The sequence below is a fragment of the Microtus pennsylvanicus genome, chromosome 16 (assembly GCF_037038515.1).
Source record: "Microtus pennsylvanicus isolate mMicPen1 chromosome 16, mMicPen1.hap1, whole genome shotgun sequence".
NCBI lineage: Eukaryota > Metazoa > Chordata > Mammalia > Rodentia > Cricetidae > Microtus > Microtus pennsylvanicus.
Window position 1 is genome coordinate 14,708,438 of NC_134594.1, and position 16,564 is coordinate 14,725,001.

Sequence of the window (16,564 nt, forward strand, 5' to 3'; positions counted from 1 at the left end):
CACTAGCTGCCCTGTCTCTTTCCTCCACCAGTTGAATTCTGCTTGGCCAAGAAGTGTTTTTAAAACCCTGTAAGTATCACTTATTCTGCTCAAACATCGCCTACATTAAAACTGCTTAGAATATTATTTTATCAACCCATCAAGTGCACAAAAATACGAGTGTAGGAAAAGTTTTCCGGCCCCGCAGCCACTCTCAAATAATCACTAAGAGGCCTAATATTAGTTACAAATGCTCGGCCAGTAGCTCAGTCTTGTTACTAACTAGCTCTTAACCTGTTTCTATTCATCTATGTGCTGCCCCAAGGCTTGTGGCTTTTACCTCTGTCCCATTTTGTGTGTTTGACTAGCTCTCTATCTGGCTGGTGACTCCCTGAGTACACCCTTCTTCACCCCTGCATCCTCCTTAGATTGGTTGTCCTGCTTATACTTCCTGCCTGGCTACCGGCCAGTCAGCTTTTTATTAACAGTGATGGCCATACATATTTACAGTGTACAAGGACTGTTCCACAGCGTATGAGTAAGCGGATGATTGCAGGAAATGATGAGTTCTAGGGAACTACATTACATCATAAAGTCATGAAGGACAAAGAACTGTTGGCCTTCTTAGGAGCCTTCCCTGGAAAGAAAAGAACGTACATAAACTCACGGCTCCATGTCCAGGTCAGTGCTGGCTTCTTCTGGGGAAGAGCACACAACTTTATTTGGAAAAAAATCCATTTCTCCAGAAAATTAAAAAAATAAAACAAACAAACCCAACTATCCAGGGTAAGGCTGTAGTAAAACCAAGAGACATGCATGTACACATCTCATCTCGGATAGCAGAAACTGACAGAGAGGTCTGACTGACAGTAACACTCTGTCAGAGGGAAAGAAACAGAAGCGAACACTTATCAAAGCTGTGTAAAAGATAAAGGCTACCATCTTGGTCTCCTGCCTCCTTCGGTCAGGCCAGCGTTATATCTCGCCCCCAGTTTTTTAACTTATAAACTTTATTAACTTACATCATGCACGCGTTGTTCCTTAAAGGATAAAGTTAAAACAAGACACCTTCTGTAAAGCAAATAGATTTATTATGCACTTCATGTACATTGGGATGTTCTCGCATAATATAATACAAGGGATAAAATAAACTTTACACTGTGAAATTCAATGTACATTTTAGGTTATTTATACACCCCACACAGAGCGAACAATAGAAGGAAAGCATTTGTCTGCCACTGTATTTGTGGAACGCGTTGACAGACGGCATTAAGCAAAACAAACAGTTGCATAGCCAAACAGCACGGGCAACTCGCTCCTGTCTCTGAAGTAAGGGGCTGTTTTTGGTTGAGGAATCTGGTAGGGGTGGGAGAGGAAGGAACAAAAGGTATTCGCTGTACACCACAGGGCGCTGACTTCTGGTCCTCTTTCTCCCCACATTTTCCTGGACCCCCTCCAGATGTTCACTTTTCTGACATTTTTACCACTTCTCCTGCCAGTGGCACTGACCTTCAGCACGGGGTGTGAAGGAAACGATACAAAAGCATTACAAACACGCGACATCCCAAACTGCTGATTTACAAAATTTAAACATTTGAATTTCAAAAATAGTTATTTATTATTTATTTGTGGGACTGTTTCTTAGCTTTGTGATAGAGCAAAAGCCATTGCTTTTCCCCAGTGTGGCACTAACCTCCCGCATCCCAAACTGGACAAGCACAGGGGGGTGGCTGCATCACTCTGGTCAGCCCGATCCTCACACCAGAAGCCATTTTTGTTCTATCAAACTCCTTGAGGAATACTTATGAGAACCCTAGTTTTCCAACAGGCTCCCCTCCTACCAACTTTTCCAGGGGTGTAAAGATGGAGACAAAAACACTTGGAGAATACAGATCCCCACTGCGACGAGCCCTTTGCCCTTTGGTCACAAGGTGCAATTTTGTAAAAGCAATAAAATTAAATAAATACAATTTCAATAATTCAAGAGTAATAGACAAACTGGCAGCTTTCGTGGTTCTCTTCCTTAGAAAGAAAAAAAAAAGGTACACCTAATAAGAAGGCAGAGGTTCCTCTTCTATGGCAAACGTAGTGTGTGTGTGTGTGAGATGGAGTCACACTGGTCCTAATAACAGGGTACTATCGACAGATTCAGAAACACTTCCTAGGCTGCCTTGCAAGAGTCCTGTTAAGTGTCATTAATCAACGTCCCATAGGGACAAGAATTCAATCCTTGGGACATTCACATTTGACTTGTCAGTATCAACCACGCCATCACCTTGAGTGACTTCATCAGCTATCCCTCTTCCTGGTTATGACTGGCGGGCGACACACAGGAAACGAGTTTGGCTGACATTGAAAAACAAAGCAAGGAAAGGCTTTCACAAAGACTGGAGAGAGAAACACACAGCACAAGCAGTTACACATCTGAGCTTCCACAAACAACACTACTCGTGCCTTTCCCACGTGATGACCATTACTGGCCTCTCATTATAACATTCCAAAGTTTTCAGTAGTAGCAATGGTTTTGTGCTCAATTTCCAAATTCTCTTTCCCCATTCCCCCTTCTTAGCAACAGTATGAGGAGAGCACAGAATCTCTAAGACCCGGGAGATGAACAGGACTACAGTGCTCAAGGATCAAACCGCCCTCGGCTTCTATACGATCCTGCCAGGCATTTGCACAATCCATCTAAACTGCTCCACGTTCCTGAAGCTGATGCCTCCCATACCTTGGCACCCAGCCATCCTATGTGCAATTGTACGAAGATGAAAACAGGAAAAAGAATGTGGCCAGGAACGTGCAAGCCCACCAGTTCTGTCAATGTGCTGTGACTAACGGTTAGTGGTGTCACCTGTGAGGGACAGCACACTGGACATTTCAGAACATCCATCCCAGCAAGTCATTCAAATGTACCCAGTTGGTTCTGACTGGGGCTAATTTGATTACGCAGTAACTGGCAAGTGGAAATAGCTCAGAGAAGTGAACATTCAATTACAATGAGATTACATTTCATTCAGCTGAAGGAGGCGAAGGCAGCCGGTGAATGATTCAGGGACCAGAGTCATCCTTAGCTGGACCTGGAGCCTCTGTCTGCACATGTGCCCCCGGGCACTAACTGCTCTGTCCCTGAGAATGTCCAAGCTTCAGGAATGGTGGTCCATCTACTCGCAGGTGGGATGACAGGCAGGTAGAAGATGGCTCAGAGCCTCAGTGGATGTAGAGCTCTTCCGCCTGTAGTCAAGAGTGGCCAGCGTCTCTGCCTGCTCTGTCATTCGGCCTTACACGGATGGTGCTTGCCTGGATTTAAACTGCCAGAGTGACTCTTACACCATGGAAAACTTGTCACCAAGTCATTTGTTCACCTCCATGTGGCATCAACACAGAAACTCATTTGTATCTAACGCTGAAGGTTAGCAGACAAAAAACAGTTGCAAGAATTGCTTTATTGAGTAACATCTTTAAATACACAAGAACCAGGCACACCAGACAATGCGATGGGACTGAGTACACACCACAACGCAGGAAACAATAAATACGGAACACTGTCTTTGCGGAGACACCTGACTGTGGCACATGCACATTTACAGAATGGGAAAATACTCAAAACCGGGTTTGGTTGTATCGAGGAGCTGCAGTTCACATCTGCATTTATTCGGTGTGGCGGAGACTGCTTCAGCATGGGGTTGCGCTGAGAAGGGCAGCCTTACTGGGTAGGCACATGACAGTACATCAGGACACAGTACTGAGGGAGTCACAGTCTGGCCAGCACATCCTCCGGTGTCCTGCTTCCATCTGGCAGCTGAACGGCCATTCTGACCACAATGCCTTCTGTTTCACAGAAGGGGAAACTGAAAAAAAATATATATATTTTTCTTGTAATGACAGTTTTAAGACCTTATAAAAGAAAATTATTCTACCAAACACTTACCTTCTATCCATTTTTTACAGACACAGAGGTAATACTTCGTTTTCCTAAGAGAGATTATGAGCTTGCTTGTGTGTTTGTGTGTGTGTGGGGGGGAGGTGTTGCACCATCACAACCAAGTATTTGGAGGAGTATTTCTGAGTGACTTTGGATTGACCGTTCATCTGACCTCACAGAAGGATGTTTAGTGTTAGAAGATACTTGTAATGATGGTTAATTTGTCAAATCCCTAAACTAGATCACTGAAGACAAGAGGAGCAGAGATGGAGATGCCAGCTGGCCGGAGTGCGACCGTCACAGGAAGTCAGGCCTTCTACAAAGCCGCTGGACATTAGACAAGCTGCTTAATGAAATCTTCAGTTTATTTAGACATGGACAAGTGCCGGTGAGGGACACCCAAGGCGTACACATGAGCTCCTGCTATTTCTCCACCCACTTTTTCCTATGTAGTGCAGCCTCCTTTGAGATGGAGGATAAAAAGAGCTATTTAATAAAAAAATACTAGTGATCTGAACTTAATATATGGTCTCTATATCCTGCCCCTAAATATGGAACTAAGTAAATGATAGCCTAAACCCTTCACCATGGTCCACACCTGTTCATGATACATGCAAAACTACTAGATTTCTATCAGTTATTATAATAAAACTTGATTACCAATTTAAATCCATGGTCTGTTTCTGGGTGAAACAGGCAAACTAACATTTGCCAACCATCCACTAGGCACAGCCTACTGTTTCCAAACCAGAGTGAATACTTAGAAAACAGTCCTGTTTCCCACCAGAAATCTCCTGGGGGAGGGAAATGATAATACAGGAAAAAATTCTTAGTCTAGAACTGACAGATGATATATTCATCTGCTCATCCTCCTATCCAATATATTTTTTACAAAAGACTGCCACAGGTTCAAATAGGATTAAGCACATGAACTCAGCATCGACTACACACATCCCTTCAGTCTAACATTTTGAGGGGAAAAAGGGAGAGGAGATAAAGAGTAAATAGATTAAGCGTCTATGTATGTATCACCAACTATATATTATCTGTCGCCCACTGTCTCTGTCTATCGCTATTACCTGTCATCTTCTACCTATCAATCTATGACTATTACCTATCATCTGAGCCATGTATCAACACATCCAATGTCTATTACCTATCTACATAGATTAGCATATCTATCCACTGTCTATTACCTATTAGCTATCCTATCCTCAGTCTTTGCATCTGTATATGGATCTATCAATTCTATGCTACATAGGTGCTTTGGACAGGTGCTAGCATTTGGAGACCTCAAACTGAGCAGACTGGCTGGGATGAGATCCCTGAATGTGTGCCCAGGGGAGGAGCCCGAAAGGCCTTAAGAGCACCAGGAAGATGGGATTTTAACTTATGGTTCCTTCATTCTCCCCACTGCCTTCTTACCTCTCACAAGGGCGTTTCCTTCTTGTAGTTGAAGCTGGGATCAGAGCCCTCAATCTGGAGCTTCAGGGCTTGTTTAAGGTTCAGCTCTGTCTCGGAGGGAGGGAAGCCCTCCAGCACCTCTGGATGCCCTCGCTCCTGCACTGTTCGCGGGACGGAGACCCTGCCCAGGAATACCTGGTTGCTCTGCAGATGGTAATTGGGGTTCGTCATTATCCCATTCCTCTTCTTCTGCTCCCCACTCTGCTGGTGGATGAGAAACTGCGGCTGGCTGCGGCTGCCATCCTGAGCTACAATTTTACACTGAGATTCCCCCGGCGTCTGTTTAGGTGGGCTACTCCCAGACTTAGCAACAGGTCCTCTTTTGTCAAACTGGGTCATTTCATATTCTAGAACCTTTGGCTGTGAGGAATTATTTTGCTTAGCTTTCTTCCCAGCTGACCCAGATTTGCTGGAGTTTTCTGATTTGCCTCCTTTATTTGATTTTGTTGACTTCAGACTTGGTTTGACTTGGCTCCACTCAAACTCACTACTGGGGGAATTATGGCTGTGTCCTAAGGACTGGGTTGTGGAAGAAGGGGACACGACTGACTGCCTGCTGCGGCTGCGCGGCAGCGAGTGCTGCTGGATCTGCTCCGTGAATGACAGGCTGTGGAAGCTGTCAATGGGCACCGTTTGAGCCGTGGCTGTGGAGGACGTTGTTCTCAGGGAGGAATTTTTGGAGCTTTTCAGGGAATTGTTGGACAGGGACGATTTCTGCCGATCCACAGTTGAGTCTGGAGACTCTGATGGAGAGCTGAAGGCATGAGCTGGCCCATTGGGCAGGCCCCGGAGGGAAGGCTGCAAGTCACCTCCACCAGTCCCCCCAGAGCTGTTGGACCTGATGGTCAGAGACTGCATCTTGGTGGGTGCCGACTGCGGAGGCTTCTGCTCCATTGTGTGGACAGGGGAAGGGGAGCAGCCATTCAGACTGGAAGCACCGTATTTTTCTAACAACTTAATGATCTGAGAATGCCCGTTTTTGGCTGCTACTCTCATGGCAGTACGTCCAAACTGGTCGGCGTGATTGGGATCAGCGCCGTGCTCCAGCAACACCTGCACCACATCCACATGTCCCTCCTGGGCCGCGATGCAGAGGGCCGTGGCGCCTTGGTTGCATGTGTGGTCCACCACGGCGCCATGCTCTATCAGAAGCTGGACTACTTTGACGTGGCCCTGCCAGGCTGCAGACTGCAGAGCCGAGCGCTTCTCATTGTCTGCTGCGTTGACGTCGGCGTGGCAGGCGATCAGCACCCGGACCATCTCCACGTGACCCTGCCAGCAGGAGACGTGCAGCGCTGTCCTTCCTTCTGCATCGCTGGCCTCCACATTTGCACCGTTCTCCAAAAAATACTCAGCCATGGTAAGCTGGTTCTCTAAGGCCAGTATGTAAAGTGTGGGCCGCCCATCGGCATCTTTGTAGTTCACATCAGCCCCGTGGCTAAAGAGTAATTCCACGATGTCCCGGTGCCCTTCCAGAGCAGCAACACGCAATGCATTCCTGCCATCATAGCCTCTCTGGTCTATGTTGGATTTGTTCTCCAGCAGGATCTGGACGCAGTCATAATGGCCTTCCTGTGAGGCCAAAATGAAGGGGATGCGCCCGTCGTTGTCAATCTCATTTGTTCTAGCACCTTGTTCGATCAGAGCTTCACATATTAACCTGTGACCCTCAAAAGCTGCCATGTGGAGAGGCGTCCAGCCAGCATCATCTCGGTGGCTCTCGTCCAAGCCTCTGTCCAGGAGAGTGCGCACCACCTCCACATTGCCCTGTGCCGAAGCTATGCTGAGGACTGTCCGGCCCTCGCTGTCGATGCTGTCCACGGCTGCGCCCCAGAACAGAAGCGTGTTGACCACAGAAGCGTGCCCCATGGAAGCTGCAGCCAGCAGGGGCGTCCGCCCGTTGTTATCCGTGTGATCCACATCTGCTCCTCCTTCGAGAAGCAGGTCCACCACATCCACATGGCCTTCGTAGGCTGCCACCAGCAGAGGCGTCATTCCATCCTTGTCACAGTGATCGACCTCGGCCCCTCGGTCAATCAAGAGGCTCACCACTGACGCGTGCCCTTTGCTTGCAGGCACACAGAGCGCGGCCACCGAGAGAGCTGTTCTGCCATCCACGTCCTCGTGGTTGACCTCCGCACCGTGGTCCAGCAGGTGCTCAACGATCTCTCTGTGACCCATGTATGCTGCAGCGATCAGCGCGGTCCGCCCCTCGTTGTCAGCCTTGTTGACCTCGGCCCCATGCTGTAGCAGGTTCAGGACGATGTCCTCATGGCCACCCCAGGCTGCTGCCCGCAGAGCCGTCCGGCTGTCCGCATCTGCACAGTCCACCTTTACGCCAGCGTAAAGCAGGGCAGACACCACCTCAGTGTGGCCCCCCCAAGCAGCGGACCTCAGCGCTGTCCAACCATCCTGATCGGTATGATTGATGTTGGCTCCACACCCAATCAAACAGTTAACCACCTTCGTGTGTCCTTGTCTAGCAGCTAGCGTGAGTGGAGTGTGTCCATGGGAGTCTTCGATCTCCAAATCCGCTCCCCTGGAGACCAGCAAATTCACAACATCCAGACTGCCACTGTACGCGGCATTGGCCAGCAGAGTCCTCCCGTTGGAATCACACTGGTTGACAGAAGCCCCGTTATCCAGCAATGTCCGAATGGAGTCCTCTCTCTCGAGGGCTTGCCGGACGATGCAGGAAGTGCGATCATCCTCGCTGTTGACATGAGCGCCGGCTCGGATCAGCAGCTGCAGCACCTCTTGTTCCTTGGGTATCAAGGTGGACAGAGAGTCTTTGACTGGGGTGCCATTCCAGATCATCCACAGGGCCAGTTCGGCTGGCTCCAACTGCAAGTTTGAATTAATCAAGTGCAAGGCAAACTCTTGTGCTTCCAGTGGGGTCAGGTTCCGGGCCTGGCAGGTGTAGCTCATGGCCAGCATCCTGTGCCCTTCTGCCGCGTTACACAGGTACTTCTGGGTGCAGTGCTTCACATCCAGGAGCCACTCGGCAAAGCTGTGGTGAAATAGGATCTTTGTGCTGCCCAGCCCATCCACCAAGAGCTTGGAGAGGACATCCAGCTTGCGCTGGAAGTCTTCCAAGGTTAGAGACATATTTTTGGTCCACACGGCATGGTATAATTCTGTCATGGTCAGGGGCCGGCAGGCCGCAAGGATCACGTTCAGGATGGGCTGGACTTTGGCAAACTGTTTTCGGACAAAAAGTCTCTGGCAGAGCCAGAGATAGAGACCGTTCAGAGTTCCTGGGATGTCGCGGATCTCTCGGAGCATGATGAAATTCTCCACAACCCCGTCCAGCACGCGCTCTAGATACAGGAAGCACCCGCTGCTCTTGATGTGCAGCTGGTTCAGAGTCTCCGCCGTCTCCTTGGTGAGGTGCTGCCGAAGAGCCTCCTCTTGATCCAGGCGGTGGAGGATGTACTGCTGTACGTCCTTGACGATGTACGCCTTCCGAAGGTCGTCCAAACTGATCTTCCTGAAACCTGCAGAAGACGGCCAGGCTGAGTAAGTAGAATACAGAGGTGGGCGGGTGTGTGAAGAGAGTGGACCAAGGCAAATAACCTGACTCACGGCTTAATACTAATAAGAGGATCTACCACTACTGCTTGTACGGAAACACATAAACGACAAAGCAATGAGGAGCTGTCTTGCAGCTCGATGCCTATTTCAACCCCTGTGCAAGAAGCACTAAGTGGAAACAGACAGACACACACACACAGCTACAGAAGTACCTAGTGAAGACACTCTGAATATCAGAGATGTGAGAGCCAAATAGGTCTGTTTTTACAGGATGATCTTTTTCACACAAATAATAGCTATTTCTGCCCATCTGTTTGACTATGTTTCAGCCTTGATGTGAACGGTTTATATCAAAACAGTAACACTAGTCACTCTCTTTATACTACATTGCTTTATGATATTAAATTAAAATAATTAAATCTGAAGACTGTCAAGAAATAGCTGGAACCAATTAAGATGCAAATTTCCAAATTACATTTGTAAAATTCTAGCACTGTAAAAAAAGACACTGAAAGTCAAACAAAGCTAAAAGCACATGGTGGTGGTTACTCTAATATCTTCAAAGCAGACTATGACAACAGCTTCTAAAGCAACAGGTCTCAACCTGTGGGTCGTGACCCCTTTGGGGGTCACATATCAGATATCTTGCAGATCAGATATCTACACGACGATTCATAACAATAACAAAATTACAGTTATAAAGTAGCAATGAAATACTTTTATAGTTGGGGGTTTGCAACATGAGGAACTGCATTAAAGGGTCTCAGCGTTAGGAAGGTTGAGGACCACTGCTCTAAATGGACATCAGTGTCCAGACCTGGATTTGTTAACAACTGTTTGTCTCATGAAAGTAAAGGCTACAGATAAACTCATCAAGGTTGGTGTTTGTTAGGAATGGCCATCCCCAAACCACTCAAGAGCAGAGCAGGCAAGGATGCAGACCCTTTGAGATAAAAGACACTCCAGAAGGGACCATGGCATGTCCGACAGCAGCCGCCTCAGGGACGTAGATCCATGCTGTGCTGGGGATTACGAGCAAAAGGAGGTCCACACAGGGCTGGGTGAGTGTGGATAAGTTGAAAGTGAGCTCCACATCTGCCTTGACCAACAGGATTGGGCCACTATCACAGGTCTGGAAAGAAGACTGACCACTTCAACTACCTGAACCCAAGGCTGAAATACCTGAGGGCATTTTTTTTTGAAAAGTACAATCTGCCAACAACAGACAAGATAAAATAACACATGTGCAGTGCCCTACATTTATAGAGTGGTACCTATCCTATAACACACACCACACACACACTACCTAAACCCTCCATATCAAAAGTCAAACTCTGAAAGAGGCTGAACAACAAGGAAGGTTTAGAATTGAGTTTGGCCTAAGTCTGACCTCTCCCACATTCCTAGCCATGTTAGCGTGTACTTCACAGTACAGTCTTGGCCATGTTACTACCTAGTGTGTATTCCCTTGAGCTGTTCTTCCATAAGGTGACTAATAACCTCACGTGTGTGCCTCATGCTGTAACCCTTTAGAAAACACACTTCGACCAAAGTACATTTGAAAAAAAAAGAAAAGAGCCAGACAGTGGTGGCACACATCTTTGATCCTAGCACTTGGGAAGCAGAGGCAGGTGGACCTCTGTGAGTTCAAGGGCCAGCCTGGTCTACAAAGTGAGTTCCAGGATAGCCAAGGCTACACTGAGAAACTCTTACCTTGAAAACCACAAACAAACGAACAAACATATCAAAAAACCCCACACTTTATTTTGCTTTCATTTAGTGGCTGTATTTTAAGTGTTAGAGTTTTGTAAGCATAATTATTTTAGCTTGATAACATAACATGAAATAAACCCTTCCAACCTAAAGGAAGGCTGAACACATGGCCAGGAATGTCTGGCACCCCACATACCCTAGCCATTTGATATGACTGGTCCCCAAACCTCTCGTATGTTCAATTCCTTGTTGTCTTTACAACAGTTCAGGGTAAAAAGGAACCCACCAGGACTGGGAAGCTGAGGCAGGAGGATTATGAATTTGAGGCCAGTCTGGAGTACATGGCAAGTTCTAGGCCTGTGGCTAATAAATAAAACATTACTAAAATGGTATGTAATAATGTTTAAAAGTTTCCAAAGTGATGTGCACATAGTCTGATCTATGTCGAAGATTATATAACCCATTATGCATAAATAACTATAATTTAAGCTAATTAACTAAGATCATCTGATGAAAACTTGAGATAGAAAAGCCTCCACAGTGCCAGGCCTGATGTGTTCAAAGTGGGCTAAAGAAAATGCATTGAGTCAGCTTCCTTGTGTGCGGCAGAACTGGGACTGAGTGCTGGGCAAGGGCCTTTCCCCTTGGGCTACAGCACTTTCAATCTTCACTCACACAGCTGTCCTGTACACGAGGACCAAGGGGTCAGCATCAGGGCTTTGTGGGATGCTGACAGAGCTACAAGGAGGAAGTGGTGGAGCACGGACTGGATGCTCCACAGAGGGAATCGAAATGCTTACACTTGAAGCATGATCTTTCCTAAACTTAAGGAGTGATGTGGATTTAAGAATTTATGTTTGCCACCAGCAACAGTTATGTTCAATTAAGACATGATTAAGAGCACGGGGCAGGCAGCTTGTGCCAACAATCCTAGCACAAGGGAGGCAGAAGCAGGAAGACTGCCACCGATTCAAGGTCCACACGGGAAGGCCCATTGCAGTCAGGGTGAGACTTAGCGGCAAAAACAGAAGAGAAATAAGAGCAGAGGTTTAGTAGTGCTCAGTAGTGCAAGCTGGGCCGGCACATGCAAAGCTCTGGGCTGAGCTGCAGTGCACATGCACGTGCGCGTACGTGCACGTGCTCGCGCGCGCGCGCGCACACACACACACACACACACACACACAGAACTCAGTCTGTCCGCTGACCAACAACCTTGAGAACTGAAAACGACTTCACTTATTTATTGGGGGGCTGGGGATGGAACTGAGCCCCACACTCACGTAGGGGACATTCCCAGAGCCAACGCCTTCTCTTTTGAGTGAGAGTCTCTCACTGGCCTGGAACTCACCATGTATGCTAGGCTGCCTGGCCAGTGAGCCTCAAAGGCCCTCCTATCTCTGCCTCTCCAGTAGGGAGCTTATCACACCCTACTTTTTTATGTGGGTCCTAGAGCAGGTGCTTCACCAATGAACCATCTACAGGCCCATTAAACCACTTTTCTATCTTTGGTAAAATATTTCAGTGGGTATGACACTGCTTGGCATTGGCTAAACAAATGGGCTTGAGTCTCTTCTACAGTCAGTGCACAGTTGGTACTCTGATAGTTCACATGGTCAGAACCCTTCTGGGACCCCAGTCTGTGCTCACACAGTGAGCACCCTGTTTTCACAGAGACTACATCCTACTGAGAGGATGGCTATGGGTAGTAAATACACACATGCGATCCAGAAAAATTTTCAGTGATACTGCATTCATGAAAGAAATGAAACCAGACAGAGTGACTGTGCAGGAGGGAGCCACAAATAAACGAGAATGGAGAACTGGGTGGTCACCTAAGTGGAAAGATGGCAAGAAGTTCAAGGGATGAGCATTTAGCAGAACATCATATGCAAACCGTAATGTGGAAGAGGCAACCTGACTTTGCAAACGCTGGCTGAAGACCATGCAGAGGGAGCCCTCAGGCTGAGGCAGGCATGGGAATCACTGCGTGCATGGAAGACTGTAATACAGCAGAAGTAACCCAGGACCATGATGGTCACACTTCCTAACTCAGCAAGTCCAAACGGACTGGAGGACAGACAGTCATTGACCAAGCCGTTCTGCAACTGAAGTTGAGTATCTCATCCAAAATGGTTGGGATGGGAAGTAGTTACATCTTCTCAGATTTGGAATATCTGCTTATACATAAGGAGAACAGAACCCACCTCCCAGCACAGAACCCATCTGTGTCACATGAACATTATCCACACATCTTGAAGTGCAGGTGATATTTTAAGTACCACACAAAACACAATCTTGACCTTGAATTCTCCTTGGATGCACTCAGTTTTTGGATTTTGGAGCACTGTGGACTTTAGGGGTCAGATGAGAGGATTAGCCCGCAGTGAAATCACAAGGAAAATCAGAAGCCAAGGAATAGAGGACAAAAGGGATGAAGTGGAGGCCTGTCGTCTCACTGGATTTCTGTTACTGTGATGAAACACTATGACCAAAAACAACTCGGGAAGGAAGGGTTTATTTCATCTCATAGCTTGTCCACCATCATCCAGAGAATTCAGGGCCGGAACCTGGAGGCAGGAGCTGATCCAAGAGACCACCAAACAACACTACTTACTGCCTTGTCACCCTGGCTTGCTCCCTGTTTCCTTTATATAACCTGGGACCATCTGCCTGGGGGTGGCACCAGCCCCACAGAGGACTGAGCCCTCTAACATCAATCATCCATCCTCCAGTTGCCTGTATACCTGCCAATCTTGTCTCAGGTTTCGGGTGAGGTTCCATCTCTCCAAAGGTCTCTAGCTAGCACACTTGTTCACAGCCAAGAACACCCAGCAGTTGAGGTCAACGACCCAAAGATTTCAGGTCAAAACTGAATTTTATTAACAAATTAAATTGAGATGACTAGAATAAGAGAATGTGTAGGAAGCCCTTACCATGCCCCAGGCACATCTAACCTCAGAGGACCCCACATTACAGACAGGAAATGGAAGGTCAGGCAAGCGGCCTGAGGTCACACAGTCAGCAGTGAGCACTAACACGTACACTTTGTAGTGAGTCATTTGTGCAAACAGAAGGCTATATAGCTTGGGGCTGGAGTGATACTCAGGGGTGATGGCATGCACAGCTTTTGCAGGGGAGCTGAGTTTGGTTCCCAGCATCTCCACTGGGTCACTCACAACGGTCTGTAACTCTGCTTAGAGGAACTCAAGTTCATACACATGCATATACACTTCAAAATGAAACTTAAAGTTCATAAGCTATATAGGACACAAAATGAGCTGATGATACTGGGTGACTTGGACAGGGAGAGAAGAGGCCATGCCCTCAGCCATACACAGGAGCTGCGGCATAGCACTGGCTGTGGTCACTGCTGAGACCTTATCATGTGCGCCCCTAAGTCGAGCACTTCATAGAACCCAAGGCCACAGCAGTGAAGCGCTGGGTTTAACCCTGTCATGACAAAGGGATGCACGTGAGGACCTCTGGCAGGACTTCAGGGACCACAGGGAGATACTGATCAGTGATGGACGAGCTGGAAAGTATGGAGACCTACTGAAAAATAGCACAGCTCATCGCTACGTTAGGTCTTACATGGGAAGTAGGGAAAGAGCGTTTTTTCGTATGTTCACACATTTTTGTGTGTGTACACACGTGTGGAGGCCAAGGAATAACTTTGGGTGCTACTCATCCTCAGGAGTCAGCCATCTTTTTTCTGAGACACAGTCTAGGCTAGGCTGGCGGGACAGTGAGCTGTAGGGGTCTGACTGTCTGTCTCCCCAGTACTGGATCAGAAGCTTGTGCCAGCACGCCTGGCTAGTTTTGCTGTTGTTTTTGTGTAGGGGGGGGGATTCATACATGTATGACAAGTACGTTACGCACTGAATTATCCCCTCAGCCCAGGGAAAAAATTTTGAGAAAAGCTAATGTAAGTGACTCTACAAAACACCATGCCTTATTAACAAGATCCTAAGGTATGTTGGTGAGAGGCTGAGAGGGTGTATGCAGCAGTTAGGCCTCCATCTGCCTACTCTATCCTTAGAAGAAACCCAGCTTGGGCTCGGTCTTAGAACACACAACTCTGGGCGACACGCAGTCTTGCTCACCAGTGAACATTTTAGTGACCGCTCTGCTTTGCTTCCGGGCGGAGCACAGGAGCAGTAGCCATGGGGGAAAGAACTCGTGGTGACCAGCCAAGAGCTCTGCCACAGTCCCGGAGAGGCTGGGTGATGTCTGCTCCCCTTCCATCACATTGCAGCCTTCGTCCACGGAGTCAACCAGCAGGTAGAGGCTCTGAGAGGGCGGCTTCATCCCCAGGAGCGGGAGCAGCACACACCTGTAAGACAGACAGCCAGAGAGCAGGGCAATGTCACTGACAGGGCACTGGCATTCACAGTATGCATGTTGGCATTATTGGTTAGAATGTCCTAAGAATAGAGATTTCAGATAAAAATGCATCCTCTAAGTAGTTCACTTCCCAATACAATCAGCTTCTAGTACAGTGTGTGCTGTGCACTAGCCTGTGCATATGCTCTGACTCAGGGTAATTAAAGGTGGTAGGAACTGGATGAAACTAGATTTCAACACCCTTCACGGTGTTTTAAGTCAGTTTTAAAATGCTTAGATTGTCTTTGTGCTGAAAAGAGACAACTCCGAGGAGCAGGCAGAAACCTATTGTTGTGGTTTGATTTTTGGTCAACTTGACACAAGCTAGGGTCACCTGGGAAGAATGAGCCTCAGCTGAGAAAAACACTCCATTAGGCTGGTCTGTGGGCAAGTCTGGACTGCACTTTCCTGACAATCACTGATGTGGGAGGATCCATCCCAGTGTGAATGACGCCACCCTGGGCAGGTGGTCCTGGGAAGTATAAGAAAGTGGGCAGAGAAAGCCATGATGAGCAAGCCAATAGGCAGCAGTCCTCCATGGTCTCTGAGTCAGTTCCTGCCTCCATATTCCTGCCTCCAGTTCCAGCCCTGATTCCCCTGAGTGATACTATCTGGGCCAAACACAGATTAATAAAGGCAGGTTAATTGAGTTATAAGAGCTAGCTGGGAACAAGCCTAAGCTAAAGAACAAACTTTCATAATTAATAATGTCTCTGTGTCATTTGTCATTATTTGGGAGCTGGTGGTTCCCAAGAAAAAGCCCAACACAAGAAAGTGCTACTATAAACCATCACTGACTTTACATCTGTCAAAATCACAGAACTGTACACGAGCCACTATTACTACATGAAAACTAAAAAACATTTACATGATATAAAATATGCGAGAAAATATAACAAGCCTCTCCTGGTAATGTGTCCCTCGGTGTGGGAGTCTGAGTTCTCAGTAGTCGGCTGACTCTGCTCTTCACACACTAATGCTGAGCAAGTCAGTACACAGAAAGTCTTTGTTCAAAGGCTAGCCTGGCCAGGGCCTCCAATCCCATCATTACTCCTCAAGCTACCAAGGTCCACCCTGCCCTGGCAGCATGCTGAGCCCAACTACGGGTTTCTGTTTCCAGGCTCTGACCAATAATTGCTACTTACCCATTCCCTCCAACTCTGCGGGCCTGCCTGTGGGCCTATGAACAGGCCCTCTCGTGCCAGAGCCCTCCCTGTATGCCTACTACAATGCACGCACTCCTCGCCCCAGAGCTCAGCTCAGACACACTCACAGAAGCCTGCTCACTCTGCACCCTGTAAACACACACTGCTCAAATGCCCTTAACTACTAGGACTAACCAGGTAACCCAAGGAAGCGGTAGTGTAGCATCTACCTTCCTGATCTCTAGGGAAGAGAAGGACTTGCCAGGAGAACTCACCTTTTCTCCACCAAGAGCTCATCCAGGGCCTCATGAAGACTTGCTTATGTTTGCTGGGTGAATATATTTGTAAAACATTTGCTTATAAAGATTTGCTTATAAGGATTTTTATCCCCAAAACATAAAAAGTTCACAACACTCAAGAATAA

The 16,564-nt window shown here is 47.5% G+C and overlaps 1 protein-coding gene across 1 annotated transcript in view; it reads right to left on the bottom strand.

The window, feature by feature from the left end:
* Nucleotides 1-3,402: 3,402 nt before the first annotated feature.
* Ankrd50 (ankyrin repeat domain containing 50) overlaps nucleotides 3,403-16,564 on the bottom strand; it is a 31,304-nt gene continuing 18,142 nt past the window's right edge. The window contains exons 3-5 of the mRNA XM_075950351.1: nucleotides 14,716-14,945; nucleotides 5,327-8,862; nucleotides 3,403-3,827 (exon numbers count right to left, since the gene is read on the bottom strand). Of these exons, the coding sequence (XP_075806466.1) occupies nucleotides 5,330-8,862; nucleotides 14,716-14,945 (3,763 nt within the window). The 3' untranslated portion in view covers nucleotides 3,403-3,827; nucleotides 5,327-5,329. The remainder of the gene's footprint in view (nucleotides 3,828-5,326; nucleotides 8,863-14,715; nucleotides 14,946-16,564) is intronic.